The 14,408-nt window shown below is 42.8% G+C and overlaps 1 protein-coding gene across 1 annotated transcript in view; it reads right to left on the bottom strand.

Moving 5' to 3' along the window:
* Positions 1 to 4,576: 4,576 nt before the first annotated feature.
* RFLNA (refilin A) overlaps positions 4,577 to 14,408 on the bottom strand; it is a 54,031-nt gene continuing 44,199 nt past the window's right edge. The window contains exons 3-4 of the mRNA XM_066603364.1: positions 8,678 to 8,787; positions 4,577 to 7,839 (exon numbers count right to left, since the gene is read on the bottom strand). Coding sequence (XP_066459461.1) covers positions 7,506 to 7,839; positions 8,678 to 8,787 — 444 coding nt within the window. The 3' untranslated portion in view covers positions 4,577 to 7,505. The remainder of the gene's footprint in view (positions 7,840 to 8,677; positions 8,788 to 14,408) is intronic.

Here is a 14,408-nt window from a genome sequence, read left to right as displayed (position 1 = left end):
GTACCTCGTTAACCTGTAATCAATTAAGTAGTTAAAAGGTCTGGGGTTGATTCCAGGTGTGTGGTTTTGGATTTGGAAGCTGTTGCTGTGACCAGACAACATGCGGTCAAAGGAACTCTCAATTGAGGTGAAGCAGAACATCCTGAGGCTGAAAAAAAAGAAAAAATCCATCAGAGAGATAGCAGACATGCTTGGAGTAGCAAAATCAACAGTCGGGTACATTCTGAGAAAAAAGGAATTCACTGGTGAGCTTGGGAACTCAAAAAGGCCTGGGCGTCCACGGAAGACAACGGTGGTGGATGATCGCCGCATAATTTCTTTGGTGAAGAAGAACCCGTTCACAACATCAACTGAAGTCCAGAACACTCTCAGGGAAGTAGGTGTATCTGTCTCTAAGTCAACAGTAAAGAGAAGACTCCATGAAAGTAAATACAAAGGGTTCACATCTAGATGCAAACCATTCATCAATTCCAAAAATAGACAGGCCAGAGTTAAATTTGCCGAAAAACACCTAAAGAAGCCAGCCCAGTTCTGGAAAAGTATTCTATGGACAGATGAGACAAAGATCAACCTGTACCAGAATGATGGGAAGAAAAAAGTTTGGAGAAGAAAGGGAACGGCACATGATCCAAGGCACACCACATCCTCTGTAAAACATGGTGGAGGCAACGTGATGGCATGGGCATGCATGGCTTTCAATGGCACTGGGTCACTTGTGTTTATTGATGACATAACAGCAGACAAGAGTAGCCGGATGAATTCTGAAGTGTACCGGGATATACTTTCAGCCCAGATTCAGCCAAATGCTGCAAAGTTGATCGGACGGCGCTTCACAGTATAGATGGACAATGGCCCCAAGCATACAGCCAAAGCTACCCAGGAGTTCATGAGTGCAAAAAAGTGGAACATTCTGCAATGGCCAAGTCAATCACCAGATCTTAACCCAATTGAGCATGCATTTCACTTGCTCAAATCCAGACTTCAGACGGAAAGACCCACAAACAAGCAAGACCTGAAGGCTGCGGCTGTAAAGGCCTGGCAAAGCATTAAGAAGGAGGAAACCCAGCGTTTGGTGATGTCCATGGGTTCCAGACTTAAGGCAGTGATTGCCTCCATAGGATTCGCAACAAAATATTGAAAAAAAAAATTTTTTGTTTGGGTTATGTTTATTTGTCCAATTACTTTTGAGCTCCTAAAATGTGGAGTGTTTGTAAAGAAATGTGTACAATTCCTACATTTTCTATCAGATATTTTTGTTCAACCCTTTAAATCAAACGTTACAATCTGCACTTGAATTCTGTTGTAGAGGCTTCATTTCAAATCCAATGCGGTGGCATGCAGAGCCCAACTCGCGAAAATTGTGTTACTGTCCAAATATTTCTGGCCCTAACTGTATTTCAGCAGGAGCTCTAGTCTCGAAATCATCCAGTTGTTAAAGAGCTGATGTCAGTTCTGAGCAACCAAATAAATATCAAATGTACATACACATTCCCACATCTACAAAACTATACACTCTTTGACACTGGAATGTAAAATAGAATGAGTCAAGCCAAACTGACATACAAGACTTGTCCTTTAAATGAATATCTGCCTTTTCACACCATTTTGCTTTTGCATTTTTTAAATCTAAATTGGTCTAAAATTCTATGATGATAGATTTCCTAAAATATTTTAAAAGCAGTCAGAGCTCCATTTTCTCATGTGGAAATCCAAATGTCCAAAATAACCGCCAGCATCATGTTATGAAGCAGGAGGCGCTAAATAGACTGATATATAGTTTTGTGGGGAAAAATGTTCTTTGTTTCATATTACATTTCATTTAAAGTTCAGAAACTATTCAGGGTGACATCTGCCCAATTAAAGGGAATGTATTTTTACGAATAAGGGGGTGGCACATGACTTTTCTGTTCTGTTCTTTGAATCCTGCTCCACCCCTCAAGCACTGTACTAGGCATGGCACAATGTTTATTTAGCCTGGTAAATGGATGGTTTTAGTTAATGAACCCCCATATGTATGTTTTAATCAGGTTTTATAGTATACATAGTATTAGCTAAATAGACCTATATAGTTTTGTGGAAAAAGATTCAGTATATATATATAGAATGTGAGGTACTGAGGGGCGTGATAGTGGATGGTCGCTATGTCGCCCCTAGGTTCCGTTATTATGCCTAGTGGGGCTGGAGGAAGTCCATGTCCCACTGTTAGATTGGACTACAATAAAGATTTGATTCCTTTTATGAAAAATTACTGGTAAGAAGATTGATTTCCACGTGCCGCCTTACTCCTTTATTTGAATTTGCCTGTTTGTAGATGCCTGGAGTCCGGCATCTGGGTAGGGGCGCACGGTTGCACTGTTTTTCTCCCTCAGCAGTTGCTGCTTTTGTGTGCTGTTGATCTTCCAAGTTTACTGATTGTCATGTCCCTCTGTTAGAGACATGAAAGTCCAGGAGTGCAATGTAATCTCCAGCAAGTAGTTGCTGGAGATGGTTTCTTTAAAAATCTTTGGGCCTGGATTTTTGGAATGGATGACAGGTTCGTAGTGGGGCCATCCATTCCACTTCCTCCACTCTGGGTTATGTGCAAGGTCAATCAGCACAGGTGCTGAGGCTGGGCCAGGAAGAGGTGTATATAAAAAGCAGTGTGCACTAACACAGGCAGAGACTGGATGGCTGCTGGACCCAGGCAGCCTGATATACCTGCTGGAGGTAAAAGCCCTGCTGTTTGGTGCACCTGCAGCAAGTGACATGTACGGGCAGGTACTGTCTGTTATCCTAAGGCTGCATTCCCACGAACGTATATCAGCTCGGTTTTCACGCCGAGCCGATATACGTCATCCTTGTGTGCAGGGGGGGAGAGGATGGAAGAGCGAGGAGCAGGAACTGAGCTCCCACCCCCTCTCTGCCTCCTCTCCGCCCCTCTACACTATTTGCAATGGGGAGAGGCGGAACGGGGGCAGGGCTAATCATCAGAACCTAGCCCCACCCCCATCCCGCCCCCTTTCATTGCAAATAGTGCAGAGGGGCGGAGAGGAGGCAGAGAGGGGGTGGGAGCTCAGTTTCTGCTCCTGGCTCTTACATCCTCCTCCCCCTGCAGAGGAGGACGACGTATATCAGCTCGGCGTGAAAACCGAGCCGATCTACGCTGGTCTGAATGCACCCTAATGCTGGACTATTGTTTTTATGCCTGAAGCCAAGGTTCGATTTGCTTTTGATTTGATGGACTGAAATAAACACAGGTCATGCCTGTACTTGGACTTTAAATATGTGTCTGTCTCTGACTGCCGAACACCCCGCAAACCCGCACTCTACTGAGCTGTCTTCCCACATAATATATATCCCTCAATACGAGCTCCTCAAATATTTTGATTTCTGGGCAATGTGTTTGTGGTGGATTTGTTTTATTAGGTCGTTTTAGTTCTGTATATTGCGATTGCACCTCGTTTTCTCTCTCAAGGCTCTCAAAGACATGAAGTGCTGGGAGATCTTGGGTCGTTAAGCCCATCTCTTCTGCCATCTTCTTATCTTTAATAGAAAAATATTTCTTCCATTTTAATTTTCTGATAAAGAGGGAGATGTCTTTCTTCCAGACGAACGGTTGATAACGGGACGTCGGGACGAAGGACAGTCCCCTCTCCAAGACCCTGGTTTTATATCTATCAAGGATATGGCTAGATAGATTGATGTTTTGCATTTTATCCGACTGATTAGTGACTGTACTCTCGATTGGGAGGAGGGATTCCTTCCTAGGAAAGCGGAGATGGTGTTAATGTGGGGGAGGAAACTCCCTGTGGCCCGGCAAAAAATATTGTGAGATGGGTTGGTCGAGAAAACGATCAGTGTGGGGTCTCGCTCGTCCCCTCCCACGATGTTGTCTTCGCCCCCTGTTGGCCTGAGGTGGTAATGCTCTATTAATAATCGATCTGGGCCCTTCCGCATCAGAGGGTTCAATATCGGATGAATTCAGACCTGTCGCCGAGGGTGTTACTGTATGAAACGCACGATTCTCTCTGAAATCCTGTAAGTCCCTCAGGAACAGATTATGCTTTCTGTCCTTAATTGGTGTGTGAATTTGTTAAGTTTCTTGTAAGGTTCTCTCACGTTGTCTGAATTCCGGATCACTATTACATTTTTTTACTTGAAGTACCGAATCCTCTAGGGCCTTTTGATTTTTGTTAAGTGTAGCTTTTTCTTCTTCTAATAGTAAATCTATTAGTTTCAGGGAGAATTTGTGTGCTAATCCATCCCACTTTGACATAAATTGTGCGTTACGACGGGTGGTGGTAATAGGGGGCTTCTCAGGCCTCTCGGCACTATCTTATGTTCAATATATTTTTCCAAGCCCTGGACCTCCCACCAACTTCTCATGAATTCCTTATAATCTTGTGTGAGAGTTTTAAAGCAAGTACTAATAGAGGCACTTTGTGATTTTGGACTATACCCGTCCTCTGAAAAGACTGATCCAGCTTCGGTCAGCCACTGTGAGGTGTTAATGTTTTCCGATAGGAAACCTGCCATACTACAGAGTATTGTTTCACAGAAGCAGTAGTCTAATTGTTCAATTGTAAGCCCTTCACAGTTTAGACTATATAAAATTTACTTTTTATTAATGATTGTTAAAAACATGAACCACAGTAGGGCACACCTGACAATACAACAAAAACACAACCCGCAAACGTGTGGGTGGAACACAAAGGATTGGCAATCAGTATGATGGTATAATGTGTGTTTGATGATTGGTGGACATCAGTATCTCTTGCCTCTCATCATGTATCAGTGCCCAATACAGTAAATCCCCAGAGAGTCAGAGACTTCTCATCAATAGTGGGTTGTTTGTTAATATACAACACCCCTTGGGTTCGTGTTGGGGAGAGGGCCCAGAGGGAAAGTCATAGGTCGCTATTGTATACCAGACTCCCTAAAAATGTTGACCTATAGTATGGTTTGAGATTAAAGCCACTAGTATGTGACTTAGGTTTTCTTGGAGAGTGATTCAGACCTTCTCCTAGTAAATAAATTAGACCTTCGATGCGTTTCTCCGTGTGTGTGTGTGTCACGGGTCATCAGGAAGTCAACTTAGGGTAATAAATATAGTGTATCACCCAAGGTCCATGAGGCTTAGGTCGCTAATAATATAGCTCATGCAATGATTGCTATAGAGGGCTCATTGCGAATGTACACACCCTTCCGTGTGCTTGTAATACGGGGTTGGGAGTAACTGTCTATTGCACTATATAGTTTGATAGCTCTTAATTGGAGGTCAGTATAAATATCTGTAACTCCAGTAGTAAAAGATGTGCATAGAGGGGGATGTGGGTGGAGCTAGCAAGGATATATAGCTTCCACTTTGTAATAGTTATAAATATATTAAAGTAGGTATCTAGTTCCTATTACAAACTTTTTCTGATAGCTTGATCTGCTGTAAGTTAGATACGGCTATCATAGTAAAATCTCTATGTGTGTCCTCCTGCAGCCGGCTTTGAAAAGGGCACGGTTGTACCCATAGGCTCTCTTATAGCAGATATTGGCTCATGATAGAGTATGTGCTAATAGCCCTGGGAATATGCCCTATAAATTAAGCCTGTTAAAGCAAATGCTCTACTCCATTCCAATTGTTCCCCATTCACACAGGAAATAAAAAAAGGGTGCTCACAGTCCTGATGGTGGACATAGAGCATTACCAGCCTCATGGTATTGCAGGGTATATAAAGGGTTATAGTTCCTCCCCTGGGAGGATCATGCAGCCACACACCCCTCTTCATTGAGTGCAACAAAGGTAAATTGTCAAAGATCAGAACCCCCCTTTATCAATGTGCCCGACTGTATGATATACGTGAGCTTGCTGATAATAGCCACATAGTACAATATCCATTTGTACCTCTAGTTCCTGGGTTTTACGGTAGGTACAATGTCCGGAGGTGGGCGACTCGGTTGCCTAGGTGATGGATCCATGTTATGATATTGAAATTGAAAATATAGTATCCACTTTGCTCCTACTCTCCCTTTTTTTGGTTGTAGCAGGCAGCCAGGATTTTATCATTTAACACTCTTAGTGCAGGGGTTACGTAGCGCTGTACTACAAAAATTGAGCTCCTGCCACTATAAAGATGTATTAAGAAATTAATCAGCACAGAATGTTGACCCTAAAAATAGCATGATGATAAATGGTGGAGATTAACTTACTAATGCACTAATTCACTTGTCACATTTCATTAGGGAAGTACATCTTTTTGACTACTTAGTCCATGATAAGTCAACTTACTCTATACCTGTCCAGCTTCGGTGTTAAAGCAAACCTTCATTCTTGGGGACAAGATTTGATGCTACACTAGGGCGCTGGGGAAGGGAGTAATAGTACCTGGTACCCTCTTTGGTTGTGCCTTCCTGATGTGGAACTTCCGGTTTCCAAGCCTTTCTTCTGTGTGCTAGTATGGCCCCAGTGCTCCTCTCACTACCCAGCGCACACTGTGCAACACTAGTCTAAGACCGTATACGCTGCACCTTGATGGACTAGTGCTGCTCACATGAGCATGTAGTGTCATAGACTAGTAATGCACTTGCAATGCACAGTGAGAATAAGGTAGTCATAGAAGCACTAAATCCATATGCAAAGACAGAATAGGGCTCCAAAACTAGCAAATCCAAGGCAGAATGCTGCAAGCAGAGAGCACCAGGTAATATTACAAACTTCCTCACCCCTAGTACAATTTCAAATTTTGGCCTGAGACATGAGGGTCTCTTTAAGGTTATTGATATAAACCTCCTTGAGTCATTAAACTCCCATTAATAAAAAAAACCCTTGTGTTAAGCAAAGGCCATTTGATACAACCTCCAGTTGTCGCCTCAAACGCAGTTCTCCATCAACATATTTATAGTATTACTAGGTAATAAAGCACTACATACTGTTTCTTCAACTAGTGGTAGAGGAAATAATAACTAAAGTTGTCATGTCATTCCTTTCCAAAATCAACCATCCTTATTTCTACCCAACTTACAACTTTCCAACTTTTCAAAAGTTTTGGTAGCTGATAAATACTCAAGCCACCCATTGCACAGATCCCTCTGTATAAGAGCTGACCACCCGACCTGCTTCTCTTGTCCACGTTTATATCCCAAAAAGATAACAGAACTTGGAGGAGTTTTTCTGTTGAGGGATTATTTCCTTAGTTATACCCTGGGCATAACAGAGGTGGTAAGATGATCACACACCTCATTATCTTGAAGCCAAAGAGACTACAGAATCCATCTAAGACTTCACAATAAATCTCAGTTAACCCTTTCAACAAATCTTCTGATTAGTACAATTCTTTATGATTTACATACAATAAAACCTGAAAAAGATTTTTAAAAAATACAAGAGGAATTATAAAAAAAAAAAAAGATACTGGTCAATCCAGTTCCAGCATCTAACTCTGCAGTTTCACTTATAGTTAGGAGAGTTTTAAGAATCCAGATTGTAGATCCTCTCTTCCATGTTTGCACTGTTAAGATTTAGGCACTTCCGTGGATTACAGATCATCTGTGTATATCATACAAGGGCTTGTTTCCTCACACAGTTCCAGATGTACACTGGAGGCAAACCATTTTTTTGGCCCCCCGCAGTTGTAGTTGAGTGTTGTTCTGTAAATGTTCTTGGCATGTTTTGGGTAGATGATGGTTGTGCTCTGAAACCTCAGAGGCTTGTTACGTGGCTCAAAAACTAGCTGAGATTTGTAATTCCTCCACGTGCAATTTGGAGTGGAGATGATTGTTTCACTGAAAGAAGTGACCGTTGGAATTGGGGCATAAAACACATGATCTCGAAAATGTTTCTCTGAATCATATTTGATTTCTGAATTGCACCTGCAAAGAAAAATTTGAACAAAATAAAAACATGTACTGGTATAAACATTGGCATATTTAACATAATCTGCAGTTTCAAAGGGGTTGTCTGGGGTTAGAAAATAATGGCTGCTTTCTTCCAAACACAGCATCATCCTTGTCTGTGGGTGTCCAGTATTGCAGCTCGACTCTCATTCATTTCAATAGAGCTGAGCTGTAATACCACATACAACCCTGTGGACAAGGGTGGTGCTGTGTTTGGAAGAAAACAGCCATGTTTTTCTAACCCTGGACAAAAATTCTGGCTAATAAATAGGATCACATTTCTTAGCCAAAAATCTTCATCCAAGTATTCCCTATTTTATCACTTATCAATAACTATAATACACATTAAATGGCCACTTTATTAACGGCACCCATCTAGTAGGACCTCTTTTGGCCTTCAGAACTACAGCAATAAATTGTGGTAACCATCCACAGACAGAGAACGCAGGGTGTGCCAAGAACACATTCTACACACCACTACCCTACCTCCAGCAACCTCAACTGTTGGCACAGGATAGATAGGGTTCATCGCTTCATGCTGCTTGTGCCAAATTCTAACCCTCCTATGAGCATGGTGCAAAAGAAATCTGCATTCATTTGACCAGGTCAGACTTTTCCACTGCACAGTGATCCAATGCTTTTGCCCACTGGAAGTCTTTCTTGTCTGTTTCTCTTAGCAATGGCACTCAAATTGCTCATTACTCAGTGACTATTCAGTGTAAAAGGTACAGGATTGTTTTTTTTCTTTACTGAATGGTATAAAAGGCTCCTGGCTGTCATCATGAACTGACAAGGTGCTAAAATTGAAATTTACCTGATTTCCTGGATTGGCAGTGGATTTACTTCTATGCTTTCTCCAAAAACAACTGGGTGCATCCTTGGCCGTGCCTCCGGAGGAGAGTTGTTAAGGAGAAGATATGGAATCTGCAGTGAAGAGAAATAACATATTTGGCTTAAATTCTTTATTAAGTTATGTCCGCATGTGCATCATAGGCTCCTTAGGACAGATAATCAGAACATAAATATGTTACATTGTTTCTACAACTGTTAGACATGTTGTGTTAATTGGTCTGGTCTGTTCGTGGTGTCAGTGGAGTTCGCACTCATTTTACAGAGTAGGTCTGGGTATAGTTCCCCTTCATAAACTTTGAAATAGTTCTTGTGTGACATTTGTATTTGGTGACCTGCACCAATTCCCCCATACCTTATTGAATTTTTCAGGGCATTTTCTGTTTTTATAGACTATTCTCTCATATGGTAAGATAGAATTGATAATATTCTGCCATTTTGAGAGTGTCGGAGGGCGCCTATCCATCCAGCGTAGGGCTATAATTTTGCAGGCATAAAATAGTACTTTGGTGAGAAATATTTTTTATGATATTGCCATTGTTCTTCGACTAGAATACCTTGCAAACATATTGCTGGATCAGGTGGTATTGGCATTCCCAACAGTTGGGTTAGAAACTCTCTGATTTCTTCCCAGTACGTGTAGTCCGTCGGGCAACACCAAATCAGGTGGTTGAAATTTGCATTGGGTGCCCGGCAACAGTGTCATTGGTTAGTAGCCGTTCTATTCATTTTGTGAAGCCTGGTCGGTGTCAGATAACACTGTTGTAGAATATACAGTTGGGTTAGTTTATTGTTTGCGGCTGGTGATACCATTGTGTATGTGGACATTGCAGGCACCCAATCTTTATTAGTTAAAGAGGGGATAAGTTTTTTCCATCTCTCCATCACTGTCATTGGTGTATGGGGGATCTTGGAATGTAGTAGGTGAGTATATAGCACGGAAATTAGGCCTTTGGGTCCTTGGGTGCGCAGTATGCCTATTAATGGGTATAGAGAAAAAGGTCATCTGGGCTCTAGGAATTGCACTGTCAAGGCGTGTCTAAGCTGTAGGTATCTGAAAAAGCCCGCTTTAGGGACTTGGTATAGTTGCTGTAGCTCCTCAAAGGAGGCCAATATTCCGTCAATATATAAATGTTCTAGTGTGGTGATTCCCAGATTTGACCAGAACTGTCTATCTGGCAGGTTCATCAGGTGGTAATGGTCTAATTTCCCATAGGGGGGTTTCCAAAGGAATGTCATCTTGTTTGGTCAATAGTTTACATGCCAGCCACACATTTGTTGTGAGTCTATGGATGGGCAACATTTGTCTGGTCAGTAGTCCTGGTTTTTCCAGGAGGATCCAGAGTGATATTTCTGAAAGAAAAAACATCAGGTGGTGCTCGGAGTTCGGGAGAGGAGAGCCCGACAGCCAGTGACTGCTATATCTAATCTTTCCCGCTAAGTAATATAGTTTAAAGTCTGGTGGTAGTGCCATTCCTGCCATTTCTTTAGGTCTTTGTAGGGTGTCCATGCGGAGTTTGGCTCTAGATTTCCCCCAAATGAATGATACTATTAACGAGTTAGTCTTTTGAAAAACTTCTGCGGTATAGTTGTTTCTGCATGTTCTAGACAATATAAATATTTGGGGAGTATTATGATTTGAATAAGATTTATTCTGCCTGCTACAGACAATGGCAGGGAGCTCCAAGTCTAACTTTAGTTGTAGGGTTGCCAACAAAGGGGTGATGTTTAGGTCAAAACTCAGGGTATAGTCTCTGATAATATGAATTCCTAGGTATTTAAATTGAGGGACAACTTGTAGTTTACAGAACACATCTCCCATCGCCCCCCCCCCCCCCCCCCCTCGGTCTCAGTGGCATAAGGGTGGATTTTTGCCAGTTAATATGCAGGCCCAAAAAATTCCCAAATTTATCTATTAGAGAGATGGCTAGTGGCAGAGTGTTCTTGGGATCCGACATGTAAAGTATTATATCGTCTGCGTATAACCTCCTATCCTCTCTGGGTCCTATCTGGATTCCCTTATATAATGCGTGTTGTCAGATCTTCAAAGCCAGATGTTCTATGGCGATTGCAAACAGGAGGGGGGAAAGCGGGCAGCCTTGTCGGGTCCCCCTATGAAGTGAGAAGGAGGTGGAAGTCAGGCGGTTCACCACTATTCTGGCCATTGGGGATCTATATAGAATAGAGACCCATTTAATGAATGAATCTCCAAATCTGAATTTCTGTAAAACCCATTTCTGTATGGCCACTCAACTGAGTCAAATGCCTTAGCCACATCCAGTGAGGCCAAGGCCCAGTCCGATCTCGACCTCCAGCCCACCTGCGTCCTTCTGATGTTGTCCGACGTAGACATTCCCGGGATAAAGCCAGTTTGGTCAGTGTGTATGATGTCCTTTATTGCTTGATTTAGGCGAGAGGCTAACACTTTAGTAAGGATTTTGTAATCTGTGTTCAAGAGAGAAATAGGCCTATACGAGTCACATTCCTCCAGGTTTTTATCTGGCTTTAAAAAAAGGACTATGTTGGCTTCTAGCATTGACTCTGGGAGGTGATTTTTTTCAAATATATATTTATATAAAGAGAGTAGGTGTGGTGTAATTTCTTCCTTATAGTGTAGATAGACCTCTACTGGTAGGCCATCTGTTCCCGAGGTCTTATTTTTTGCCATATCCTTCATTGCCTTTTCAATCTCCTCTGTTGTAATGGGGGAGTCTAATAGGGATTTATGAGTTTCTTGTAGTATTGGGAATGTTATGTTAGTAAAAGAAGTCTCTAATTCTGCAGGGGGATAGTTAGTTTGGGATTGATATAGATCGTAGTAGAATTGTTGGAATCTATCTAGGATATCTTTGGGGTCTGTAAGTATTGTGCCCTCGGTTGATTTGATCCTAAGTACCGACGGAGGAGCGGTCTCTTGTCAGGCCATAAAGGCTAGTATTTTACTAGACTGGTTGCCTAGCTCGAAGAAGGACTGACGGGTAAAGAACAGATTCCTTTGGGCCTTTTCCTTTAGGTATATTAGATAATCCCTGCCTGCCTGTAACCACTTGTCTCTTTTAGTGTCTAAGGGGTCAGAGATAAATTCTTTTTCTAGTAGTTGACATTGCTCTGCTAGGTGTTCCCCTTCCCTTGCTGTGGCTTTTTTAATAAAAGAGATTGAGGATCTGAAGCAACCCCTAAGATAAGGTTTAAACGCCTCCTATACCAACATCATATCACAGTGTGCACCATGTGCCTCATAATATATTTGGATCTGGTCTGTTATGTGGTCATTTGGGCCGAGTAGTGAGAGCCAGAATGGGTGTATCCTCAGCCTTCTAATAGCAGTCGGGCCTGGGTTTTTAAGAGTCATGCGAATTGGTGAGTGGTCTGAGACCCCCCTTGGGAGGAATTCTATGGAGTCAACTTTTGGAAATAATGAAGGGGACCCGAATATATAATCTATACGACTCAGCGCATGGGTGTGGGCTGCATGGCAAGAAAACTCCTGTTGGTAAGGGTGGAATACGCGCCATACGTCTAGCCACCTCGTCACCCAGATCATAGAGGCTAAGCTGGTCAAGTTAGTGTCTCCCTCCCTCCGAGCACCTCCTCCAAATCTATCCAGGAGAGGATCCATTACCATATTCAGGTCTCCCATGCAGATAATTGTTGCATCTGGTGAGAATGAGGCAAATTGGATGCCATCTGCTAAGAGGGCTGTTGACGCTGATGGTGGGTTATAATAGCATGGAAGGACATATGGGTCATTATTAATTTGGGATCTTACGAAGATGAATCAACCCTCTGTGTCTCTTTTTTTAGCTGTTCTACCTCCCATCTGAGTGACCTTCCTATTAGTAGAGATACCCCTCTAGAGTATGATGTGTGATATGAGTGTGCTGACCACTGAACCCACGACTTTAACAAGACTTTTGAAGTTTCAGGCGTGAGGTGGGTCTCCTGCAGGCATAATACATGTGGTTGCCAGGAGCGTACTAGGGAATTTATTGCTGATCGCTTTCTGGCAGATCCCATTCCCCTGACACTCCAGGACACAAAGATTACCTCAGCCATTGGCAAAGATGGGTTAATCGGTTCCGGATAGAATTTTTTATAATAATCTTCTGTCAGGTGTCCCTCCGCAACACCTGATAACATTTTTATCACATGTTATGTAACAGTATTTCAGTACATTTTCAAAGATAAAATAGAGCATCTGATGCATACGGTTTGTAAACATTACGGTAGTATACTGCCAACTTAGAACTTATACAACTTGTGATTGAACAGACTTTGAATACTTTCTCTGTTGAATTAGTATTCGTGGCAAACTAGTATTCGGGGGAAACCTACATAGTATAGATTCAACTTCAGCTATACTTGAGGTATTGTTAGGTTAGGTCAACAACAAGAACCGGCATTAACCTGTTGGGTGTTAACTGGGTGGGCCCCCTTTAAAAGGGGAAGAGAGGTCTCCTTTTCTCCAATCATTCCAGTGGGGGAGGGGGAAGAGGAGTTAAGGGTATCAAAGGAGAGCGACTCGCCGTTATCTCGAGAATTTGCAGTAGTGTTAGGTAGTTTTAGAAATACGTTTGTATATTATATAAGTCCCAGCACCTAGAGGGAGAAATGGAGTGGTTAGGTTATGTGTACGTTACAGTCCTTCTGGTCGACGTCTGGTGGTCATCCATTTTTCTGCCTCGGATGGTGAAGAGAAGAAGCGGGTGCGATCTCCATCTAACACTCGCAGTCGTGCCGGGTATACCATGGAGTATGGGAGCTGTAGATCTCGAAGTTGCCTTTTAATTCCAAAGAATGATGCTCTTTGTTTTTGGAGGTCCGCTGAGAAATCTGGAAAAATGGATACTGTGGCGTTGTCGTGGCGCAGGGAGCCTCCTTTTCTGGCAGCTTGCAGAATAATGTCTCTGTCGCGGGAGTTAAGTAGTTTTGCTAGTAGGGGTCTAGGTGGAGCACCCGGTATAGGCGACTTCATAGGTACTCGGTGGGCTCGTTCGATCACGAAGACCTGTCATAGTCCAGCATTGGGGAAGAGCTCACGGAGCCATCGTTCCAAGAATTCCTCAGGTCTTTGTCCCTCAGCTCGTTCTGGTAGGCCCACTATACGCAGATTGTTTCAACGTGAGCAATTTTCTAGGTCGTCCGTTTTTTGCCTCCAGTATTCGGCTTTTTGTGTGAGATCTCGTATTGCGGCCGACATTGGAGAGACGGTGTCATCTAGTGTGGATATTCTGTCTTCCGTATTTGTAACTCGCTCTCTCAGGTTTTGGAGGTCTTGTCTCAGTAGGCTCACATCCATTTTAACTTCATCAATTTTACTAGTGAGAGTGGTCGTGGATGTCTGAATTGCCACTAGAAGCTGTTCGGATAGTTGATGCAGGGTTTGGACTATGCCTTCAGATGGGTTTGAATTGATGTCTTTTAGCGTTGGCGATCCCGCTGGAGCAGGTGGAATAGGTTCGGAGCCGGGATCTTTGCGGGTTATCAAGTATTTGCAACGCAGGAATCACAATGATTTCGTCGTAGCGACAATCGTGATATATATGGGTCTCTTTTTGTTTGAGTGTGTGGCAGTTACACTAGCGGGCATAGAGCTTCACTCTCCTTTCTTCTGGCAACCGCGGTTTGCGGTTCCTTTACCAAAGGTAGGCGTCTGACCGCACTTGTTAGTGGCAGTGGCGTATTAATGCTGGTGA

Source organism: Eleutherodactylus coqui, chromosome 5 (genome assembly GCF_035609145.1).
Source record: "Eleutherodactylus coqui strain aEleCoq1 chromosome 5, aEleCoq1.hap1, whole genome shotgun sequence".
In the NCBI taxonomy this organism is placed as follows: Eukaryota; Metazoa; Chordata; class Amphibia; order Anura; family Eleutherodactylidae; genus Eleutherodactylus; species Eleutherodactylus coqui.
Note: the sequence above shows the minus strand (reverse complement) of the source record. Positions and strands in the feature narration are given on the sequence as shown.